Raw genomic sequence first — 23,512 nt, 5'->3', positions numbered from 1 at the left:
CAGTTAGTCTTAGTGCCTTAAGAGCTTTTCAGGGGTAACAATCTGTTTGGCAGCCAACTAGGTTGAAGGGACACTTTTTGAAATGTTGGTACTGTATTCAGGAATCATGAAGCATCACCTCACACCCTGCTCTACCCTGCAGGAATTTGGGGACTATAACCAAAACACATATAGTACAGTTAGCTTCCTTTTTCCACCTCTATAATTGTGTCTAAAGATTGAGTCTTATTCTCAAAGACCTAAGGGATTACTTTTGACACAGTTCGGTTGGGGCCTTTCTGAAGAAATCATCTTAGACCCTCCAGGGTTTAAGACACCCACTTCTTTCCGTTCCAGCCTGGGTTAGGTCACTTACTCAAAAGTCAGCATCACAGACAGTTGACCAAGATGATCAGGGTAGACGAAGGGCAACCCATCCTTTGCTTTATGCTTTCCTCTTTTCTGTATCATCTTCTGCTTGGTTTAATGGAAAGCACAGTTGTGTTGGGTTGCTACCTTGGCTAAAACTGTGTGACTTTGGGCAAATTGAATTCCATCAGTGATCTTAGGTTTCCTCACTTATATGTAAAGAAGAGGTTGTACAAGATGACTTCTAAGAATCTACTGAACTCCAAATTTAAGTCTTATCTTCAATCTCTCCTTCCCTTTTCCTAGTTTAGTCTCCTTCCTTTTTTCCTTTTTTTTTAAACAAATGCCTCTCTGTATCTCTTTATTATTAACTAAACATACTCTTCAAAGTCTTCCCCCTTCCATTGCCTGCCCTTTTTACCAGACCCATGCCTCAACCACATTTGAATCCTGAAGATCCCCTTATCCTCAACCCGTGATGTATCAGAGAAATATTATCTATTTAGAAATACCTGACTGAAAGAGAAATGTTCTGAAACACTGGTATGGGTGTAGATAAGGGACAGCCTTAAGCTATAAATAGAGTGAAGAGAGTGTGTGAATTAATGCCACTGGATGCAATCAGAATCAATATGGATTAGCATGTGCACTGAAGCAAGTGATGTTTGGTTTGTTAGGTGAATCTCACTCAAGAAGAAAGCTATCTGGGAGAATAATACATTGTTTATGTATTGACTTTTGAGTTGAGGACATAGCTGCTGTGGCTGAGTGAGTTCAGGGGTCAGTGGGTGATTTGCTGCACTCTACCTCTGTCTACACTGAGGTTCTAGATCTCTGAGTGGCCACTATAACCTATGTCTGACCCATCCTCTAGTAACATGGAGAAAGTAGGTGATCTATCTTCCAATACCTTTATCTCAGTTCTAGCTACTTGGGGAGCACTATGACCCCTCTTTAGGTGCCTTTGTAAGGGACAACACTAAGCAGTAAAAGATCGTTTTGGTACTACTCCTAATTTTCTTGTTTCTAAGACTTGCCTTCTCTCTAGAGACATTAAGATCACAGAGGAGAGAGCATGGGCTTTGTTGTTGGACAGACTTTGGTTCAAATCCCAGCTTTGCCATCTACTGTCCTATCAGACACATTATTTAACTTCTCTGACCCTGTTTTCTCTACTGTAAATTTGAGTAACATAATTGGCACATAGTAGCCTTGTGCATACTAGGCATTCAGAAAAGTAGTTCTCCTCTCAGACAGCCATCGCTCCACCCCAGTGTCTTTATTCTCCAGCTTGGAGCACTGCCCTCATCTCTCTGACTTTTAAGGAAACTTGGATTTCCTCAGTTATTTTGGCAGGATGTGGACAAACTCATTTTCACTTTAATCCACTAACATGAGGTTGGGATTTTTCATAAGGAACTTCACTAAGCAAATAAAATCAAAATCCAAAACAAAGAAGTACAGAAATCATGGGAGCAAGAATTTATACAGCACATATTCCTAATCATAAGGTAGCTGAAGCTTGGCCTCAGATGAGCTTAGCTGGTTCGACGTTCTGATCTCACAGGTCTCAGTTTATTCTCTCCAGCCTTGTTTTTCTCTTTTTGCCAGGAGCATAGCCATGAGTTGATTGTTGGGGCTGGTTCTATCTTTATGCATTCAACTTCTTCCCATTGTTCTATGCTGGTGTGCAGTCTGATGTATCTAGTACAGAGGTTCCTAACCTTGGCAGCTTATTAGAATCACCTGGGGGGCTCTTATTAGAAATGTAGATTCGGGGCTTCCCTGGTGGCACAGTGGTTAAGAATCCGCCTGCCAATGTAGGGGACGCAGGTTCGAACCCTGGTCTGGGAAGATCCCACATGCCCAGAGCAACTAAGCCCATGAGCCACAACTACTGAGCCCGCGTGCCACAACTACTGAAGCCCATGCACCTAGGGCCCATGCTCTGCAACAAGAGAAGCCACCGCAACGAGAAGCCCGTGCACCACAACGAAGAGTCGCCCCCACTCACCGCAACTAGAGAAAGTCCGCACGGCAACAGAGACCCAACACAGCCAAAAATAAATAAATTAAAAAAAAAAAAAAAAAAGAAATGTAGATTCTGAGGGCCTGTCTCTGGAAATTCTGCTTCACAAGGTCTGGGTGGGAATCAGGAACCTGTATTTTCTTTAGGTGCCACCCCTCATTCTGTGATGCCATATGGTCTCCATCATTGCCATCATTATCCTGAGAAGCTCTTTAGCAAAGAATTCCACATGTATTCTCATGTTTTCAAAGTTCCCACCTTCCTATACAAACTCGTCTCCCTATGCCTTCTACTTAAATCTCTTAGTTCCTATCTGCAGGCCAAAGGCCATCTTTTTTGTTTTATAACTTTTTATTTTTAAAATATTCAAACACAGAAAAGTTGCACAATAGTACAGTGAACAATCATATACCTTCATTTAGACTCATCAGTTGTTAATGTTTTGTCACATTTGCTCACATGCTTGTGTGCTTTCTCTTTGTTTACACACACACGCGCGCACACACACACACACATGACTCCATTTGCAGGGCAGAGATGATTGATCAAGTCTCCTTCCTTGCCTGACTCGTCCCAGGTGTTCCCCCTCTCCCAGGTGTTGTCTATCACAGCTCTTCGGGCTCCAGTTTCACCCTTACTAGTGAAGCGTTAACAATAGGAATGTACTTTCTGCATGCCTACACAAAGAAAAATCATTTTGTCACACCCCATATTCTGCATTTCAGCCACTCTAAAGTAACTGGGCCCTCTTCTCCGACCCTTTGGTGACTCCCATGTGGTCTCAGGTACCTTTTACTCTGATTTTATATGTCATGTGCTCTGACCATACCGCGGTCACTGCATTCCCATGTGAGTTTCCATGTCCATAGCTACTTCTGATTCCTATGTGACCTATTAGAGGCTTCTCTGGCTAACCTATTGACTTGCCCTCTGTCCATGCTGAGCTCTAGGCCCTGGATGACATGGCTGGCAGCCTCTGGAGCCAGCATGGAACACATTCTTCTGTCCTGTTAAGGTCAGCGCAACCTTAGAAAATACAGCCTTTCTGACAGTAGCTTTAGACCCACCGTTTGTTCAGCTCTGCTGTTTTTGTTCAGATGCTGACCTGGTCTGAACTAGTGCTCAGCTCTTCACTTGTGACAGGTTGGCTCTGCTCTAATGACTGGCCAAACAGGTTCCTGCCTGGTTACCCCATTCAATTTCTTTGCTGATTGTTCCCAGGGTGTGGGAACATTTAATTTCAGTTAGAGATCTTACGACATCATTCAATGTGAAGTCTGGCTTCTCGGAAGGCTGCGGAAATATCCTTGTCTAGTAGGATAGCCAAGTGAAATGGAGGACAGACCACCTGTGAGCCTTTGGGGATTTCACATGCCTTCCCTAGGGGCTTTGCAGGGGACCCATACTTGTGTGCAGGGAGCCCAGGGTCCATCTCTTTCTTGTGTGAAAGGTGCTCAGAAAGCCAGAAAAGTGTTCCCCAAACGGTGCATTTATTCTTTGTGCCTCTGTGTCTCTAGGGCTGGCCCACTGAATCCACATGGTGGTTCCAGTGGACTAGACACATGGGAGAGGCATGGGATGGGAAAGTCCTTAGATCTTTTCTCACTTCCAGTTTAAGAGGGAAGAGGGGACAGCAACTGTTGGCCTAAGGAACCTGCTTCTATTCAGGTGTAGAAGAGTTTGGATCTTGCTCTAAATAGAAGACAATATTTTATGATGGTTAAGAGCTCAGGATTTGGCATAAGATGGGCCTAACTTTGAACCTTGACTCTGTCACTTCCTAGATGTCAAATGGGAGTAAAATTACTAATTGTATATACAGAAGTTTCACAACTTCTCTGTGCCTCGTTTCCTCAATTGAAAATGGAGTTAATACCTCATGGGGTTGTTGATCAGCTAAAACATGTAAAGCACTTAAAACGTACTAGTGCCTAGTACGTAGGAAGTTATCAAAATAAGTGTTAGTTGTTATTTGAGTTGGGAGGATTAAGAAGTAATTTATTTGAAGTGTTTATCACTGGGTTTATATTAAACCCAATAATGTTAACAAAAACATAAAAAGCACCCCTCCCCCAGCTCCGTGGCAGTGGCCTCCTGGCTTCTAGTGTAACATAGACGGAACATTTTTTCAGCCAAAGGGCAGGAGGACCAGGCAGAGGAGACCTCTGTTCTGTGTCTGGGAAATGAGGGAGACAGGCAGGCCCTGACTAAGGGTGGGGATGCCTGCGTAATGTCAGAAGCTGGCAAAGATGCCCATTCTCTACTTACTGACGTGGACCTGAGTTGGTGCTGATGCCAGTTCCTCCTCTTTGTAGGTTTCACAAGCTGATCTGGGGGAGCTTTGGCAACGGGCTTCTGGAAGGCTCCGGGGTTATTGCAGGCGGCGGGGATGATGGCATGCTTACTCTATACAGTGTGACCCACATCCTGTCTTCGGGAAAGGAGCCTGTGATTACCCAGATACAGAAGCACACGGGGGCTGTCAGAGCCCTTGACTTTAATCCGTTCCAGGTACTACATTTCAGTTAATCAGACATGGCTGACAGATCTGAAGGGAAGCGTTTGCTTGTAACCTGTGGTCTCTAACTCTGAGCCCTTCCCAGGTTGTTGTGGGGGTGGCTTTGGAAGCCCCGCATGTGGGTCTCCTTCCCCCTTTTCTGCTCTCATCTCTTCCTGGGAAGGCGTGTCTCCAAAGGCCTGTTCCTTCATACAGGGCAACCTCCTGGCCTCAGGGGCCAATGATTCAGAAATCTTCATTTGGGATTTGAATAACCTGAGTGTGCCAATGACCCCAGGATCCAAGTCACAGGTGAGGAGCCTTCTGGTGCTGCTGCTGAGTGTGCACCTGATTTTCCCAGGGAGCGTTGGATTATGGAGGCAGCCAGCACACAGGAGAATTTCGTCTTCACCACTGGAGGGCACTAAAGCTCCACAGACTAACGTGCTGCCTACCAGCCAGATAATAGAGAGTTGGAGTCGGGTGGGGACGGGTTGGGGGGTGGCTTGTGGTCATTAACTGACCCAGGGGTTTCTGGAAGGCAAATGAAGAAGGGTGAGGGGAGTAAAAGACATTGAGAGAAGGCATGAACGTACTGTTTATCGTAGTATAGCTTAGGCAAGCTTGGGCCCTGAGCTTAGCTGAGCAGGGGCAAGAGTAGGACACCCAGATACACCCTTGTCCTTTTCGTGGGAGGATCAGCGTTGTCTTTGTATCTGGTTTCCCCATGTGGTTGGGGGACTCGTGTGTCTCTGTCTCTGAGTGTACCTATCTTGTCAGTCTGTAACTGGGCCCATCTTTTTCTTCCTCACTTTTTTTCTTATGCTTACAGTATCGTGAGGTAAGTTCAGTATGAATTTGATAGCACCTTGTGCCCTAAAAGTATCAATGGCTTTTCTCTCTGCTTCATTCTCTCTGGGGGTCTTGGGTGTCTATATTTCCCTCCCTCCCTCCCTCACCCTTTTCCTCTCCCTCTCTCTCTTGTCAGAGACGAGAGGGCTGTTTTAAAATCTTGACTCTATCCTCTCAGGAGCACTTTGGGATAGGAGTAAAACCCAAGTGCATCTGTCCTTCTCTCAGCTTCTACACCAGTTTCCTAAAGCATCCTCTCTGGAAAACTCCCCTCCCAGCTTCCCGAGACTGGCTTGGTTTGGATAGCCCCATGTCTACTCTTGGCCTTTCTGTGGGTGGTTGGGAGCAGTGGAAGAGCAGCTGTCTCTTGGTCCAGGGGTGACAGGTTGTCCTCAACCTGCCCCCCACACATCCTGCCTCAGCAGCCCCCAGAAGACATCAAGGCACTCTCTTGGAACCGTCAAGTTCAACACATTCTGTCTTCTGCTCACCCCAGTGGCAAGGCAGTCGTGTGGGATCTCAGGAAGAATGAACCTATCAAAGTCAGTGATCACAGCAACAGGGTGAGTTGAATACAGGCAGAATATAGGCTCGGGCTCTGCTGTCTCTCTCAGGTCTAGTGTTGGAGCTGCTCTCCCCCAGGCGAGGGTTCTGCTTTCGGCTGTTACACCTGTGGATTCAGCCTCAGCAGATTTCCATTTGAGAGTGAAAGCTTAGGGAAGCTAAACTGAGCTGATCTGGAGGCTTCTGGTGCTCCTTGCTATGGTCATCACTCATTCCCCGATGGCTGTGGTGTTCCCAGTCACATAGGAGAGACACAAAACCTACCCTCAGAGAGGTCCCATTTCAGCTGGACAAAAAAGGTTCATAACCAGAAGAGTCAGGTTACATTGGAGTCTGCTTTGTTCACAGATGCACTGCTCAGGCCTGGCCTGGCACCCAGACATGGCCACCCAGTTGGTGCTATGTTCAGAAGATGATCATCTTCCAGTAATTCATCTGTGACTTGTGCTTTGCCTCCTCACCCCTGAAGGTGCTGGAGAGTCACAGCAGGCAGCATCTCAAACCCCATCCACATCCTTGTTGGAGGGCGGGGGCATAAATGACCTGGGTAGAAGGCAATGCATGCCTCACTTTGGCTACCAGACATTCTCCCTGGCTTCAAAGCTATCCCAATGAACACATAGTTACCCAGTTCTAGTTCCAGGTCCAATCAAGAGGAGTTCCTTTAGACCCAGAGGTTATGGAAAAGAGCCTGAGTTTCCATCTAACTTCAGAGATGGGAGTGGGATAGGGTATGAGAAATACTGGAGCCAATGTTTAGTCCCCCTGGGAGAGTCCCCAAGCTCTGATCTGAGGACAGTACTCATTTCTTTAGGTGATTAGGTTGCCTCCTTCAAGAGTTCTTAATAAAGGAACCTTGGCTCCTGTCTTTTCCGTGAACAGGCCTGCCTCTGAAGCTGTAGCTCTTGGGCCTACAGCAGAGAAAATGGCCCCATAGTCTGTTCTTTCTAACTCAAGGGCCATGCCCCTTGGTGACTTTTGAGCGTTAGGTCCTCACTACCCTCCTGGGCTAAAAGCACCCATAGGGATGGGTGCTTGCCTGATTCATAATTCCTACCCTACAATCAGGGAAGAGAAGCAGGCCATCCTTCAGTGACCTGCAGGAGGCAGAGTGGTATAGTGCATAGTGCACAGGCTCTGGGATTTGACTTGGGTTCTGCCTGCTTGACTGCTGAAAGTTCCTTAATTTCCTCCAAAGCCTCATTTTCCTCATTTGTAAAATGAAGTCAGACTGCTCATTTTTGGGGGATGAGATTTATCCAAGATACATAAGGCACCCTGCTCACAGTAGGCATTCAGCAAACATTAGTTTCTCTTTCCTTTCCTTTTTAGGGGGATCCTGTCAGTGTCATGGAGTCAGGCTGAGTAGTGCCAAGGACAACCAGATCTTGTGCTGGAACCTGGAGAGCAGTGAGGTAGGCTGGCCCTTCTGTGGGCATGCTGGGATGGTAGGGGAGTCCCGGCTGCACCTATGTGTTCTGGGTTTCCTTACCTAAGTCAAGGTTTCCTTAATGGTTGTGTTCCCTCATATTAGGTGGTGTATAAGCTACCCACACTGAGCAGCTGGTGCTTTGATGCGCAGTGGTGCCCTTGGGACCCTCCAGTGTTCTCTGCTGCCTTCTTCGACGGCTGAATCAGTTTATACTCTGTGATGGGTAGGAGCTGGGAAGTCCAGCAGATGAGACAGGCTGACAAGGTTTGAAGGGCTTGGTGGAGAATGCTGGAGGGAAGGGACTGTCTCTGTTTGGCGAGAGAGGGAAGGACATAGCCTGGGAAGAAGTGGGGACTATTGGAGACTTGGGAGACCAGAGCCCTGGGTTTGGGAAGGCTGAACCTTTGCTCCAGTGCCCATCTTCCCGGAAGGATGTCAGTTCCTGCCCAATATAAAGGAGGCCTTTACCTTGACTCTTGCTCTTGGATGTTCCCAGCGGTATTTCGGGGAAATTGGACCTCCATGCTAGGACCCTTCACTATTTTGGAAGTATGAACTGTCTTTCCTCCCTGCCTCCTATAGATCCGTTTTGTGCCACACTCCACTGTAGATATTGGATGCAGTAGGCTTTCCAAGAGCCTTATTGCATGGGAGTCCCATCCTCACTACCAGTCCCCTGGAATATGAGAGTCCTACCTTTGTGGGCCAAATTGGGTGTCTCAAGGATCCCTCCCAAAATGGAGTTTGTAGGTAGAGTTCCTGGCTAACCACCACTCCACACTGTTGATGCAGGTGTCCTTTTGCCCTCCGATCTCTTCTTCCTTTAGCAAAGTCCAGCATCTCCCACCATTGCAGGTGCCAGAGCAAGTGGCCCAAGCATCACTGATATCTCCCCTGGAAAAAAACCCCAAATGGATGAGAAGGCCAGCAGGTGTCTCATTTGCTGTAAGTGTAGTGTGTGTGTGTGTGAAGCCTACTGTGTGCCCAGCATGGAGCTGTGTTCTGTAAGAGGTTTATTCTCACTGCCTGTGTCTGAGATCAGGTCCCACTTTAGTGCTCAAGCAGAGAGTTGCTGTAGCTTCCCTCTCTACCCCTTCACCCTGCTTGCTGTGCCAGTCCTTTCTGAAAGGAATTGATTGCTTTAGAACTCTCATTTATGGAGAACTGCCTGAGAGTCCATCTGATTTTTCTCCACATCTACATACCTGGACTGGTATGAGTCCAGGCATAGTTAGAATACAAAAAGAACAGGATGAATACAAAGCAGGAAAGAAAAAAAAATGTAGATTTCATCCTCTCCCTCCTCTGCTCAAAACCTTTGACCCCCCCCCCCCCCAGCCATTGCCTTATAGACTCAAGGCCAAATGTACACAGCCCCATTTACCTCCAGGTTTTTTTTGGGGGGTGGGAGCACTGCCTTAAACATCAAGTTTATTGTGCCATTCTCACATTCCAAACCCAAACCCCACCTCTCCCAGTGGTGGACAGCAGAGGGAAGGATTTTCACAGTACCTGCAGACCTCCCCATCAACATTCCCCTCTTAACCCTCAGTCCCTCTATCTGTGGTCCACTGAGACACAGCTAGGACAAGGGCCGAGGAGAAATGGGAATCTCTCCTTGGGACAACAGGAGCAAGAGGCTAGAGAACTTGATACCCACCACCTCCCATGCCCCAGGAGAACAGAGGTCAGCAAACCGTCCATGCCATCCAGCCCAGTGGAGTGCGGGAGAGGAAGATGATGGTGACTCCAGCACAGCCGGGCTTGCTGCTTAGGTGCCAGAGGTGTAGGGAAGAGGCTGGGGCAGCAACACAGGAAAGGCTTTCTCTGCAGATCCAAGAGAGGAAACTATCTTTGGAGCCAGAAAGAAAAGACCCTGGGATACTTTCCTCTTCCCCCAGGTCCTTTGTAGCAGCAGGCAGCTTCTTCACACTGTCTGTTCAGGAGGCCACTTAGTGGCTGGGGGGATGGGCCTTGTGGAACAGTTACAGGACAGGACACTGGAAGTCTTTGAAGGTGTTGTGGGGTGTGGCCACAGGCTCCTAGCTGGAGGACCCCACCTCTGGGGATGTCAGGTAGGAAGTGAACTGCTCTGGCTTCAGCTGAATTTGATGATAGTTCTTGTAGATTGTTTCCATGAGAGTCTTTCTCTTGCTGTAGGATGACCAAGGCTGGGGCTCCAGGACCAGGATGCCCCTAGGATGTAGGTGTCAGTAGATCTGGCAAAACACGCACTTCAGCCCCTCGTCTGTCCAGTTGAAACGCACCCACCTGTTGAGGCCGAGGCAGAGCACCACGTCTTATGTGAGCGTTTGGGCCTGCACCAGCTCATCTCGATCCAGCGCAAAGTTACCTGCTCTGGAGAATTCCCTGCTGAGCTAAAAAAAAAAAAAAAAGGCACTAAAACAGGCGATGTTGTCCAACTTCCACTTCCCCCAAAATGGCCAAGTCCTGCTCCAGTTTTTATTCCCACCTTATTCTCATGTGTTTGCTCTACTCCAGTTACATATGTCTACTTTCTGTTCTATGAATAACTCAACTCTGCTGCCTCCACCTGTACCTTACCCTTCAGCTTCTCTCCTGAACATTGAATCCTACTGCAGCCTTTCAAGGTCGCTTGCTTAAATACCACCCTCCTCCATGGTGCCCGTCTTTAGCCCCATCAGTGGTGAAGAACTCTGAGGTCAAGGGGCCTGAATTCTTATCATAGCTCTGTCTCTTACCAGCTGGGTAACCTTGGGCAAGTCACTTAACTCAGGACTTCAGTGTTCTTATCTGTAAAACAGGGATAGTAGGACCTGCTGAGCTTCTATTTGTGAATTGACATGAAACTCAAATAAGAATATATGTAAGCACTTTGTAAAACTGTCGAGTATTATACAAATCAAAAGTTAGGATGGTTCTGTTTAGCACAATCTGTAATGTAGATTTTGTGCTGTAAGAGTGGAGAAGAATTCTGGCTGGGAACATTCATTAAGGAGGGGGTAGTAGTGAATGGTTGGGGACTAGAGCAGTAGTTGTCAAGCATGGCTGCAGCTGGAATAACCTGAAGAACTTAAAAAAAATACTGATGCCCAGTACCACCCCCAGAGCTTCTGATTTTTTTGTCTGGGGTACAGCCTGGTGACTTTGGGTAGCTCCCCAGGTGCTTTTAATGTGCAGCCAAGGTGAAGAACTGCTGGAGTAAAGGAACTTCCCTGGGCTCTGCTTTTGTTCCAGGTGCTTTATATAAAGTACCTCATTTGGTGAGGAGGATTCTCAGGTGGGGTTGTTGTGGTGGTTGAAGGCCTAGAGGCAGGAATGAACTGGGCACTTTGGAGATGCGGAGTGATCACATGAATGAACAGAGAGAGAGGTGCCGGAGACGCAGGTCTGGCCCTGATTTTGAAAGATTTTGTGCACTCTAGGCAGAGGAGCTTAAGCTCTCTCTGGGGCCTTGTGAAACCAGTACAGGCTCCTGAATGGCAGCAGGGATAGGGTTGTAGTCTAAGGCTTGGAATGGAGGAGGAGAAGACCAGTGCTAGCACTGGGCGTGGGAGACATTGAACAAGAAGAGGGAAGGAAGACTTTGTTGTTGCTCAGCTATTGTGGGTAAAAAGACTGTAATAATTCCAAGGAGTTTAGTCCAGGCGACTGGGAGAAAGGTGGTACCAGGACAGGTGAGGAAAAGGTGAGTACCATGTACTGAAGTTTTAAGTTGGTGGTGCTGAAAGTGCAGGAGTGGTTTTGGGGTGGGGGTACATTCGCTACTGAATTCCTGGTCCTATTCTACCCCCAGGAGTTCTCTTATTATTGCTTTCCTATCCTAGGGTCGACCAATAGATAGCCTTCCCTATGATCCTGACTTGGTGTTAATTTTTGCCTTAACCCTTCTTGTTTTTTCTCACCAGTTTGGGGGGAAGCTGGTTACCTTTGGCCTCCCCAGCACCCGTGCCCATCAGGTGCCACAACCTTGCCTCCGCCTAGTCTTCATCAGTCAGGTCACCACAGAACCTGAATTCCTCATGCGGTCAGCTGAGCTGCAGGAGGGCCTGGGATCAGGAAATCTCCTGAATTAGTCAGAACAAGATCCAGCAAGCATCACTGGAAAGCGAAAAGATGCTCTGGCAGTTCCTGAAAGTAGGAAGCCTGAAGGCTGGCTGCTCAGAAGTGTTTCTCCAAAGCCGGGCACCCCAGCCTCTGTCAACAACCACCACGTGGCCCAGATTACAGAGGCCCTAACCTCGCTGGGATTTTTCCTACATGGCACCCACCCCGGGCACAAAGTCTTCTCCCTTTACCCGAGGCTCAGAGACCATTCATGGCTATAGGGAAACTGAGGAGTACAAGCGGCATTTGCCTTTTTCCTACTGTTGCTGATGTCCTGGCTACTTCACCAGAGCCAAGATGAAGGCTTTCACAGTGCCATGCCACAGGGCAGTTAAGGTGATGGGAATGGAGAAGAAAGAAAGGGAAAGGAAGGGAAGAGGATCAGCTGGAAGGCTTTGAGTTGTTTCAGGTAACCCAAGGCAAGTCATTGTGATGGGACTCAGGGCTCAAGTCCCACTCTACTCTGGAGGCATGGTTTCAGTTGCAGCGTCAGTTTAATTTCAGGTTGCTTATGACACCATGATGAGTGCTTTATGTGTCAAAGGAAGTGAGCATGTGAGAGGAGAGAGCTGAAGAAAGAAAGAAATAACTGGACAGGCAGTGAGAGGATTAGTCATATCTTTGGGATTATAGAGTAGAATGCAAAAAGAAGGACAGGGCCTGTCCTGGGGGGTCTGAGAATAACTTGGAGTCTGTGCTTCAGATATACTAGAACTTTTTGCTTTGTTTTGTTTTTGCGGTATGCAGGCCTCTCACTGTTGTGGCCTCTCCCGTTGTGGAGCACAGGTTCCGGACGCACAGGCTCAGCGGCCATGGCTCACGGGCCCAGCCACTCCACGGCATGTGGAATCTTCCTGGACCGGGGCACGAACCCATGTCCCCTGCATCGGCAGGCGGACTCTCAACCACTGCGCCACCAGGGAAGCCCTATACTAGAACTTTATGAAGGTCGATACCAGGAATCTGAGGAGAAAAGGATCTGAGGAAAATCATCAACCGTAGAATGAAGCTAGAAAGAGATGTGGGAAGAAAATAGTAAGAAATAATGCTATTGTTATAAGCAGGATACAGGTGGTAGCTCCAGGAATGGTGGAGTTGGAAAGAGTAGAGGGAATAATTGGGAGTTCAGCCTTTACTCTGCTGAACAAAGGAGGCATTGGTGCCCATAGGACAGAGGGGAGTCTGATTTAAAAGCTACACAAGAGCTGTTCGTGATGATGGTCCTGATGCTGAGTGTGGATGAACATTTCCAGGAGAAGAAGATAGAAGAGTCTGATTTAAAAGCTACGCAAGGGCTTCCTTGGTGGCGCAGTGGTTGAGAGTACGCCTGCCAATGCAGGGGACACAGGTTCGTGCCCCGGTCCGGGAAGATCCCACATGCCGCGGAGCGGCTAGGCCCGTGAGCCATGGCCACTGAGCCCGCGCGTCCGGAGCCTGTGCTCCGCAACGGGAGAGGCCACAGCAGTGAGAGGCCTGCGTACCGCAAAAAAAAAAAAAAAAAAAAAAAAAAAAAAAAAAAAGCTACGCAAGAGCTCTCCATGATGATGGTCCTGAAGCTGAGTGTGGATGAACATTTCCAGGAGAAGAAGACAGAAGAAGAAGGGGGCCCTGAGAGACTATGAGAACGATCATAGTAAGAATTCATGGTTCAGTGTGGGATAAATGAAGGGCCCAGGCCTGCTAACCCATTAGGGTAGGGCTTCAGGAAGCCTTGGCCCTTAGTATCTGGAACACTGAGTGGGTAAGCTGACTTCGTTTACTATATCCATGCAACTTCCACTTAGGAGTCTTCTCACGTAGCCGTTTAGACTCATAAGACTACTGAAGGCTCACTTGGCATCAGTCTCCTCAGAAGGATAGGGGACAGGAACCACAGCTTGTCAGCAGGGCAGCATCAGGTGGTTCTCTTCTGTGGGAGTCCTTGTTACAGTCCATGAGGCAGCTTAGAGTTCTCTCCTTCAGCTCTCCAGGTGCAAGAAGATGAGATATCCATCAGGCTGGTGTGCTAGCTGCCCTGGCTTGGAAGCTCCAGGCCCACAAGAGCTAATATCTCTTGTACAAACTCCAAAAGCATAGCTTCTAGGGTCCCTGCAAGGGATCTGTTTAGTACAGGAGTCCTTGCTATCAGGGAAGCCCATAGCATGGTGTCCACATCAATTATTTATAGTTTACATAGTTCTGGTCCAGATGCAATTTACCAGTCACAAGCTGTGTTGCCTAGAAACATAGCTGACATTTTACTCTTATCAGGTTACCAGGGCAATAGATCTAGGAAGTCAACTGAAGGTCCAGTTCTCATTGCAGAAGGGGGAAAGGGTTTGTTAACACATCTGCCCACACCCCAACAGGAATCAAGTCTGGGGAGAAATAGGGAGAGATGGTGTTGGCCTCAGTGAGCACTTCTGGTAGTACAAAGAACTACATTTGAGGGTACACTGGCACAGATGTCCAGCTGGTGCAGGAGAGCGTCCTTCACATTTATTTAATGGAGACTTCTATGTTCTGTGGCTCCTTAGGTGACCTTAGAGAAGGACTCCAGAATGAAATTCCTAAAACTATTAGGATACAATAAAGGTGAACTTCAGAAGAAGGTAAGCTGCTTTCACATCAGAAACGTGCTTGATGCAGAAAAGAGAATCCTGCCAGTGGAAACCGTCTCAGAATACCTCTTCCATTAATACATATATGAGCATTTTACCTCCTGAAGGTAGTCTCTTTCCCAGGAAAATACCTCAAGGATCTTAGCGAGTCCAGTTGGTGGGGTATGGAGGTGGGAAGAAAGCATAATGCTTATTTGACCTCGTGCTGGGAAGAGTGGTACTCATAAGTCTCTCCCTCCAGGTGGCCACATAGTTGAAGAGTGATTTGGGGCTGGGTGAGAGCCCTCAGCCCAAGGGAGTTGACCTCAACAGTAACAGACAACAGGCCTTTTGCATCCAGGTGCGGTAGGAGTACAGCCAGCCTAACCTAGGGTAGCATAGAAGATCTGCCTTTAGGGTATCTTCCCCTTCCTAGCCCTAAGCTTTGCTCTCAGTAAGTGCTCAGCTTCTGTGGAAGTCTTCAAACTCCTCATTCATTTAAAACCAGAGTGAGGCACAGAGACCTAAGCTTTTAGGCTAGGGGTAGAGTTGTGTTTTAACCATGAAGTAGAGCACTTCCCAAACCATACCTGGTTATTCTTTTAGCTTTACCCATTAAGGGCCAACTCTTTTTTTTTTTTTAATTGAAATATAGTTGATTTACAATGTTGTGTTAATTTCTGCTGTATAGCAAAGTGATTCATGTATATATACATTCTTTTTTATATTCTTTCCCAGTATGGTTTATTACAGGATACTGAATATAGTTCCCTGTGCTATACAGTAGGGCCTTGTTTATCCATTCTGTATGTACTAGTTTGCATCAGCTAATCCCAAACTCCCACTCCATCCCTCCCCCACCCCCTCCTCCTTGGCAACCACAAGTCTGTTCTCTATGTCTGTGAGTCTGTTTCTGTTTTGTATTGATAGATAAGTTCATTTGTGTCATATTTTAGATTCCACATATAAGTGATATCATATGGTATTTGTCTTTCTCTTTCTGACTTACTTCACTTAGTATGATAATCTCTAGGTCCATCCATGTTACTGCAAATGGCATTATTTCATTTTTTATGGCTGAGTAGTATTCCACTGTATATCTGTACCACATCTTCTTTATCCATTCATCTGTGGGTGGACATTTAGGTTGTTTCCACGTCTTGGCTATTGTGAGTAGTGCTGCTGTGAACATAGGGGTGCGTGTATCTTTTTGAATTATAGTTTTGTCTGGATATACGCCCAGGAGTGGAATTGCTGGATCATATGGCAACTCTATTTTTAGTTTTTTGAGGAGCCTCCATACTGTTTTCCACAGTGGCTGCACCAGCTTACATTCCCACCAACAGTGTAGGAGGGTTCCCTTTTCTCCACACCCTTTCCAGCATTTGTTATTTGTAGACTTTTTCTTAAAATAAATTTATTTATTTAATTTATTTATTTGTGGCTGTGTTGGGTCTTTGTTGCGGCGCACGGGCTTTCTCTAGTTGCAGTGAGCGGGGACTACTCCCACACTGAGGGAGGAGACAGAGGAGTGGCCTGAACTCTGGGAGGTCAAGCCATGTTGTCAGGGACTAGAGTGCATCCCTCTACGTTTAGTAGAGGGCATTTATGGTCCTCTTTTACTTTTTCTTGTCACATCTCAGTGCAAGAGCTTTGCCCTTCACTGCAGAGCAGGATTAACCTCACTGTTGTCTTAAAGCCACTGAGGCTACCTGTTCCATAGCTCATGGTCCCCCACCTGTTTTCAAACAGGAGGAAGAGGAGCACAGGGAAGCTGTGCCATTTAAGAAGTTTCTGTCTCTCTACAGACATGCTGGGAACTCACATGGAGCAGGAGGGTGGCAGGGCACTAACTTCTGAAGCCAGACTCTGTTACGTGTGCTCAGGAAGTGTGGAGCGGCTGGTGGAGTGCTGGGCAAAATGCCCCCGGGCTTCATCCCCCATGGCTCTACAGGTACCCCTTCTCTGCAGGGCCCTGGTCCCCCACATCAGGCCTTTAGGAGGGGCTAGCAGTGGAGATTGCAGGGACATCAGAGGTGAGTCTTCTGAGTAACCAGGCTGGAATCAGGGTATTAGGGAAGAGATTAGGGCCCCTAAAGTCTGGGACCTTTTCCATGGGTAAGCTATCATCTTCCTTCTTTCTCAGTCAAGGGAGACTGAGCAGCAGCTGCTTAGATATTAACCGTCGTAATTTTTTCCCACTTCAGGTTTGGGTGTATAAGTTTACCTGATATTTGAGTAATTGCGAGCTTGGGCCTTCTATTAGCTTCTGTGAAAAGCCCTGTACCTAAATTGTACCAGATACTCTGTGGGTACCCAGAGAAGGTGGGGGTCACAGACTCATGCGGAGACAAAGTTACACATGAAATAAGAGTATAACAGAATCTGAAGTTGATGATGTATTAGCATAAAAGATAAAAAATCCAAAAAGAAGAGGCAGAAATGTATAAGAGTGTAAGACTCAAACGGCTTGGGAAGTGAAGCCAAGTGGCTCTTCTCTGACTGTCATGTCTCATGTATCATATATCATCACCTGCTACCTGCACGTAGCTATGGCCAGGTGCCTTCATACCCATAGCAGGGAAGTCCTTGGTTGAGCTGCCTGGGCTTGGAGAGCAGGATGTGCTTTGAAGAGGGCTGACTGCCCTTATCCTTGTCCCTATAGGACCTGATGGAGAAGGTGGTGGTCCCTAACAGGAGCTTGAAGCTACTGCGGGGTGCTGATGGGGTGAGCCCAGGCCCTGCCACAACCTACAGAATCGCTCAGTATGCCAACCTCCTGGCAGCCCAGGGCAGCCTGGTCACTGCCATGAGCTACCTACCCAGTGACAGTGCTCAGGTGAGTGGGGGCATGTGGAGAGAGCATACCATTTCATTCAGTCATCTAACACTGGCTGAGCACTTCCATGTTCCAGGCACTATGCTAAATGCTGAAGCTCCCAGGATAAATAAGATCGAGTCCCTTAGGAGGTTCACAGTCTCTTGGGGGAAAATCAGATGTCAATAATTTATCCTGCTATAACAGAAGCTTATACTAAGCCCTGTGGGACTTCACAGGCAAGGGGCTGGCTTTGTCTGGAGTAGTCAAAGAAGGCTTCCCAGTGGTTAAAACATTTGAGCTGGACCTTCAAAGAGAAATAGCTTACCAGAAGATGTCAGACATTCTAGGCAGAAAGAACAGCAAGAAGGAAGGCTTGGCAGGAATTAGAGACCTTTTGAGTCCTCTAAGGTGGCTGAAATGTAGAGGGTCGGCTGAAGTTTGAATGCTATGTGGGGCCAGGCTTGTAAGAGGGGTTGTTTGCTTGTTTTAACTTTACTTAACACAGTTCTTCATGATTATAACTTTTATAGCCACCAATTCAGCAGCTGAGAGATTGGCTTTTTCATGCCCAGGGTTCTGGTGTCTTGGGCCAGCAGTCTCCCCCTTTCCCCTTTCCCCGGGTTATTGTGGGAGCTGCTCCCCACTCTCAAGAGACATCATCTCCCAGACTGGGATTCCAGTCTTCTCACCAGGTAAGATCTTGCTTGTTCATTCATTCAAAAATACCTGTTAAGTGTCTACCAAGTGCCAGGCATGATTTTATAATATATTTATAATATATTAGTGAAAAAAATGATGAAAATTCTTGTCTTCATAAAGTATAGATTCAGTTATTTTTCTAACAACTGTTTATTGAACAACTACTAGGCACTTAGAACAGAAAGGTACACAAACCATGATCCTTGCCCTTAATTAGCTCATAGTCTAGTCTAGGAAAGATAGGTAAAAATTAACTACAGTAAAATTCATAAATACCATGATTGGGATATGATTAAATATTAAAGAGCCATGAGATCACGCAGAAGAAAGCAATTTACTGGGGGATGGGGGAAGTTCAGGGAATGTTTCAGAACGAGTATGATGTTTGATCTGAGTCTTGAAGGTTAAAAGTTATTTAGGCAAAGGAAGAGGTAAGGAAGGCTATTTCAGGCAGAGGGAATGGCATCTACAAAGGCAGTGAAGGGAAAGTAAGCAGAGCCCATTTGAGGAATGACTAACATTTTAATGGGGCTACAAAACAGGTGTTTGTGGCAGTGGACTGAGTTAGATGAAGCTGGGGTAACAAGTGGTAGTTAGATCAGGAGAGACCTGGCATTCTGTGTTCAAGAGTTTAGACTTGAGGGACTTCCCTGGTGGTGCAGTGGTTAAGAATCCTCCTGCCAATGCAGGTGACACGGGTTCGAGCCCTGGTCCGGGAAGATCCTACATGCCACAGAGCAACTAAGCCCGTGCGCCACAACTACTGAGCCCACATGCCACAACTGCTGAAGCCCACACACCTAGAGCGCGTGCTCCACAACAGGAGAAGCCACTGCAGTGAGAAGCCCATGCACTGCAATGAAGAGTAGCCCCCGGGCTCTCTGCAACTAGAGAAAGTCGGCAGCGCAGCAACGAAGACCTGACGCAGCCATTAATTAATTAATTAATTTTAAAAAGAGTTTAGACTTGACCCTGAAGGCAGGCAGGAGCTATTGAATGGTCTTATGCAGGGGAAGGACTAGCTATGTGTCTAGGAAGGACAAGGCTAGAGGTGGTTAGGAAGCTATAGCAAGAGATAATAAGGGAATGAAAGACCTGAAACTAGAGAGTGAGGTTGGATTTGAGATATTTAGTAGGTAGAATTGACAAACTGGTGATGGTTAAGAGGAGTGTGCTAAATGGGGGGACTGACTGCAGTGCCCAGATGGATAGGATGCTGTTAATTTATGAGACCAGGAGCCTACTAGAGGGGAATAAAATCCAGGGAGATTGTAGATAAAGGTATCAGGTAGAAAAGTTCTGATGATTCATCCTGTCCCACCTTTAATTCCCACCCTAATTTTCTTTCCTCCTTCACCTTCCCCCTCCCTCCTCCTCCTTCTCCTTCCCTACTTGCTGGCGCTCTCTCCCTCCCTCCCCTCTCCCTTTCCTCTCACTCTCTCTTTTCTATAATTACAGATTCACAGGAAGATACAATGAAATGTATTGGGAAGTCTCATACATCCCAAGCCCACCACATCCCATGCCAGTGTCCCACACAACCACAATACAATATCAAGGCTGAGATATTGACATTAGTATAATCCACAGATTCAGATTTCACTGGTTTTACATGTATTCATTTGTGTGTGTGGTGTGGGTAACCACGTAAGAATTTTACTTTTCATCTTTTTAACAGAGTACTTCACAGAGCAAAAAAATTTAATTTTATAAGGGCTAGTTTATGAAGTTTTCCTTCTATGGATCATGCTTTTCATGTCAAGTCTAAGAGCTCTTAGCCTAGTCCAAGGTCCCCCAAATTTACTACTGTGTTTTTTCTAGAAGTTTCATAGTTTTATGTTTTACATTTAAGTCCATGTTCCACTTCGAGTTAATTTTTGTGCAAGTGTGGGTCAGGTTTCATTTTTTTTTTTTTTGCCAATGGATGTCGAGAATCATTTATTGAAAAGGCTGTTCCTCTTCCATTGAATTGATTTTGCTTCTTTGTCAAAAATTAGTCAGACATATTCATATGGACTTATTTCTCAGTTCCCTGTTCTGTTCCACTTATCTGTGTGTCTGTCCTTCTGCCAGTACCACTCTGTCTTGATTACTACCTCTGTATCAGTAAGTCTTGACATGGGGAATAGTAATTCCTCCAACTTTATTTTTCTGTTTCAAAATTGCTTTGGATATTCTAGGACCGTGTTCTTTTCAAATAAATTTTAGAGTAAGTTTGCCTATATCTAAAAAGAAACTTGCAGAAATGGACAGGAATTGCATTAAAACTATAGATTAATGTAGGGATAGTTGACATCTTTACTATATTGAGTCTTCCCGTACATGAACATGGTATGTCTCTCCAATACTTTCTCCATCAGCACTTTATAATTTTCATCGTACAGGTCCTGACATGTTTTGTTCATTTCAAACATAAGTATTTAATTTTCTCTTGAGCAATTTGAAATCAAATTGTATTGCATTTTTAATTTTGGTTTCCACTTGTTTATTGTCAATGTATAGAAATGTAATTGGTTTTTATGTGTTAATCTTGTATCATGTGACTTTTCAATGCTCATAAATGAGATTCCTGAACTCATTTATTTGCTTTAGGAGTGTTTTGTGGATTCCTTGGGAATTTCTATGTAGATAGTTATGTCATCTGTGAATAGAGACAGTTTTATTTCTTTTTTTCCAAATTGTATGCCTTTAATTTCTCTTGCGTTATTGTAGTACTAAAATAAGAATGGTGAGTGTGAACACCCTAACCTTGTTTCCAGTCTTAGAGGGAAAACATTCAGTCTTTCACCACTAAATATGATGGTAGCTCTAGGTTTTTTGTAGATGCTCTTTATGAGGCTAAGGAAGTTTTTCCATCTATTCCTGGGGTACTGAATCATGAATCAGTGTTGAACTTTGTCAGATGTTTTTTCTGCATCATTTTATATGATCAAATGATTTTCCTTCTTTAACCTGTTGATATGGTGGATTATGTTGATTGATTTTTAAATATATCATGATATACATTGCATGACCTGGGGTAAATCTCATTTGGTTGTGGTATATTATTTTTATATACATTGTTGGATTTGATTTGCTAAAATTTTGCTGAGGATTTTTGTGTCTAAGTTTATGAGAGATATTGGTCTGTAGTTTTATTTTGTAGTGTTGGTATCAGGGTAGTACTGACCTCATAAAGTGAGTTAGGAAATATTCCTTCTTCTGTATTCTGGAAGAGATTATGTAAACTTTGTGTTAATTCTCTGAATGTTTGGTACAATTCTCCAGTGAAACTATCTAGGCCTCGAGATTTTTTTTGGTGGGGGGGGAGCTTTTTAATTACAAATTTAATTCCTTTATTAGTTATAGAAATATTCAGGTTTTCTATTTAATTTTGGCTGAGTTCTGGTAGTTTGTGGTTCTTGAGGAATTGGTCCATTTTTTCTAAGTTGTCAAGTTTATGAATGTGAAGTTATTTGTAGTATTCCTTATTATCTCTTTAATGGCTGCAGGGTCTGTTGTAATGTTCCCTGCTTCATCCTTGACCTTGATGAATTGTGTCTTCTCTCTTTATCTTTGTCAGTCTTTATAAAGGTTTATCAGTTTTGTTGATTTTTTTTTTTTTTTTTTTGGTGGTACGCGGGCCTCTCACTGTTGTGGCCTCTCCCGTTGCGGAGCACAGGCTTCGGATGCACAGGCTCAGCGGCCATGGCTCACAGGCCTAGCCGCTCCGCGGCATGTGGGATCTTCCCAGACTGGGGCACGAACCCGTGTCCCCTGCATCAGCAGGTGTACTCTCAACCACTGCGCCACCAGGGAAGCCCTTGTTGTTTTTTTTTAAGAATTAGTATTTTGTTTCATTTTCTTTGTTGTTTTTCTGTTTTCAGTTACTTACCTTTCTTTTCCTTTCCAAGTGCTGACCCTTTTTTCTCTTCCATCAGGTTTCATCTCCATCTCCAAGGCCAAGGATTTTTACACCTCCGTCATCACTTGTGATTCCCTTGACACCTTCCCGTCCTAGCCCTTATCAGGGCTCCAGAATGCAGAATACAAGTGACTACAGGCCATCTGGGTTCCAGGAAGCCCAGTCTTTGCCTGTGGTCCCTGGGGTAAGGCCTGGTGAGTGACTGAGTGGAGACCTGTCTAGGCAGAGCACAGAGGAAAACATCTGGCATGGCCAGAATGGATTTGGGAGGCAGTATGTCTATCTAGTGAGAGGAGCTTAGAGTTTGAAGTCTGAATTCTCAGTACTGTCAGTTACTGGCTTTGTACCTGTGGGCAATATACCTAGCCACTTTGTTTCTTTTGAAAATTGAGAGTGGTTGTTATGTTGGTCATTTCAACCCCACAGGATTGTTCTGAGGGTCAAATAAGGAATATAGTTAAAAGTACTTTGTAAATGGTAGATCTCCATACACATGTATTAGTTATTTTTTATTATTATAGTTTTTTAAATTGCTGCTTTATTCCTCTCTGATGTGCTCTGAGTCTCTCCCAAATTGAAATTTGGTGGCAAATGACCTGTTTCTATCCCATTTCAGCTTTATCTCAGCTGCGGCTGTCAGGAGGGCAAAGGGTGCAAGCTCCTAACCCCGTAGGATTCCCTGGAACATGGCCTCTTCCTGGTCCACCCACGGCACCCCCAGACATTATGCAGGCTGGTTCTGCCTCCCTGCCTGAGACTCCTCAAAGGCTCCCTCTGCTTCCTGTGAGAGCACCAGGCTTCAACCCTATGAGCTCCCAGCCGCCAGCCCCTCCTGTCACCTTCTCTGCAGCACACCCTCCAGGAGGGCCAGGTGCTCCATGCGCCGATACCTTCCCAACCACTGGCATCTTGACTCCTCAGCCAGGTCAGTCTTCTCCCATGGCCTCCCTCTCCTCCCCTCCCCACTACCACCTTGGGAGTCTCTTTCCTCAAGCCAGTGAACTGGGGTTGGAGAATGTCAACTCAGAGTGTGGCTGGTCTGTGGAGGGAGGTGTGGCAGACTCCAACTAAAATAATTTTCCTGGTCTTCAGACCAAAAATTACAGTGTTTTTGATCATGCCCCTAAAATACCTCTATATTTATACTATTCAGGACCTCAAGATTCCTTGGAAAATGCTCCAGTGCCCAGGGGAAACCTCCAGAGGAAAGAGGTCAACACATCTCCCCCCAACTCAACCCCTTATACATTCACTGATGACCCACACTCTAGTTCCGTACAGAAAGCAGCCTGGTCCTTCCCGTTCTGCTTTCCCCACTCGCTCTTCTCCCCTCAGCTCCCTCCTCTTTCCTTCTTATACACATTCACCATCTTCTCACTTCCAGGTTCCCCACGCACTATTCTGTGCCCTCGTTCATTCATAATTTCTGCCACTCCCTCAAAGTAGGGCCGAAGGAGTCTTTCAGCTTAGACTCACGTGCCTTTCTTTTCTCTCTCTTTAGTTGCCAGAGACATTCATGCCCCCAGCACCAATTACTGCTCCAGTTATGTGCCTCACCCCTGAGCCACGAGGGGTCCTTTCCTCACAGCCTGCTGTCCCCAGTGTGAGTCATGCTCCCCCTGGAGCCCCAGGAGAACTTAGCCTGTAGGTGACAGGAATGATGTATTTCCCTCCTCTTGGAAACCTTCTTTTCTTGGG

At 46.1% G+C, this 23,512-nt stretch overlaps 1 protein-coding gene across 1 annotated transcript in view; it reads left to right on the top strand.

The window, feature by feature from the left end:
- The window catches only part of SEC31B (SEC31 homolog B, COPII coat complex component), a 30,922-nt gene that overhangs the window by 5,166 nt on the left and 2,244 nt on the right, over positions 1-23,512 (top strand). Inside the window, 20 exon segments of the mRNA XM_032607594.1 lie at positions 4,693-4,888; positions 5,091-5,186; positions 6,149-6,289; positions 6,639-6,727; positions 6,729-6,779; positions 7,623-7,655; positions 7,657-7,705; positions 7,825-7,986; positions 8,515-8,667; positions 11,613-11,776; positions 11,778-11,841; positions 14,328-14,402; positions 14,653-14,751; positions 16,114-16,344; positions 17,056-17,229; positions 17,742-17,903; positions 21,831-22,008; positions 22,431-22,739; positions 22,968-23,026; positions 23,316-23,417. Coding sequence (XP_032463485.1) covers positions 4,693-4,888; positions 5,091-5,186; positions 6,149-6,289; positions 6,639-6,727; positions 6,729-6,779; positions 7,623-7,655; positions 7,657-7,705; positions 7,825-7,986; positions 8,515-8,667; positions 11,613-11,776; positions 11,778-11,841; positions 14,328-14,402; positions 14,653-14,751; positions 16,114-16,344; positions 17,056-17,229; positions 17,742-17,903; positions 21,831-22,008; positions 22,431-22,739; positions 22,968-23,026; positions 23,316-23,417 — 2,587 coding nt within the window.

This window comes from Phocoena sinus, chromosome 16 (assembly GCF_008692025.1).
Source record: "Phocoena sinus isolate mPhoSin1 chromosome 16, mPhoSin1.pri, whole genome shotgun sequence".
Classification (NCBI taxonomy): domain Eukaryota; kingdom Metazoa; phylum Chordata; class Mammalia; order Artiodactyla; family Phocoenidae; genus Phocoena; species Phocoena sinus.
This window is presented reverse-complemented; position numbering and strand designations above follow the sequence as displayed.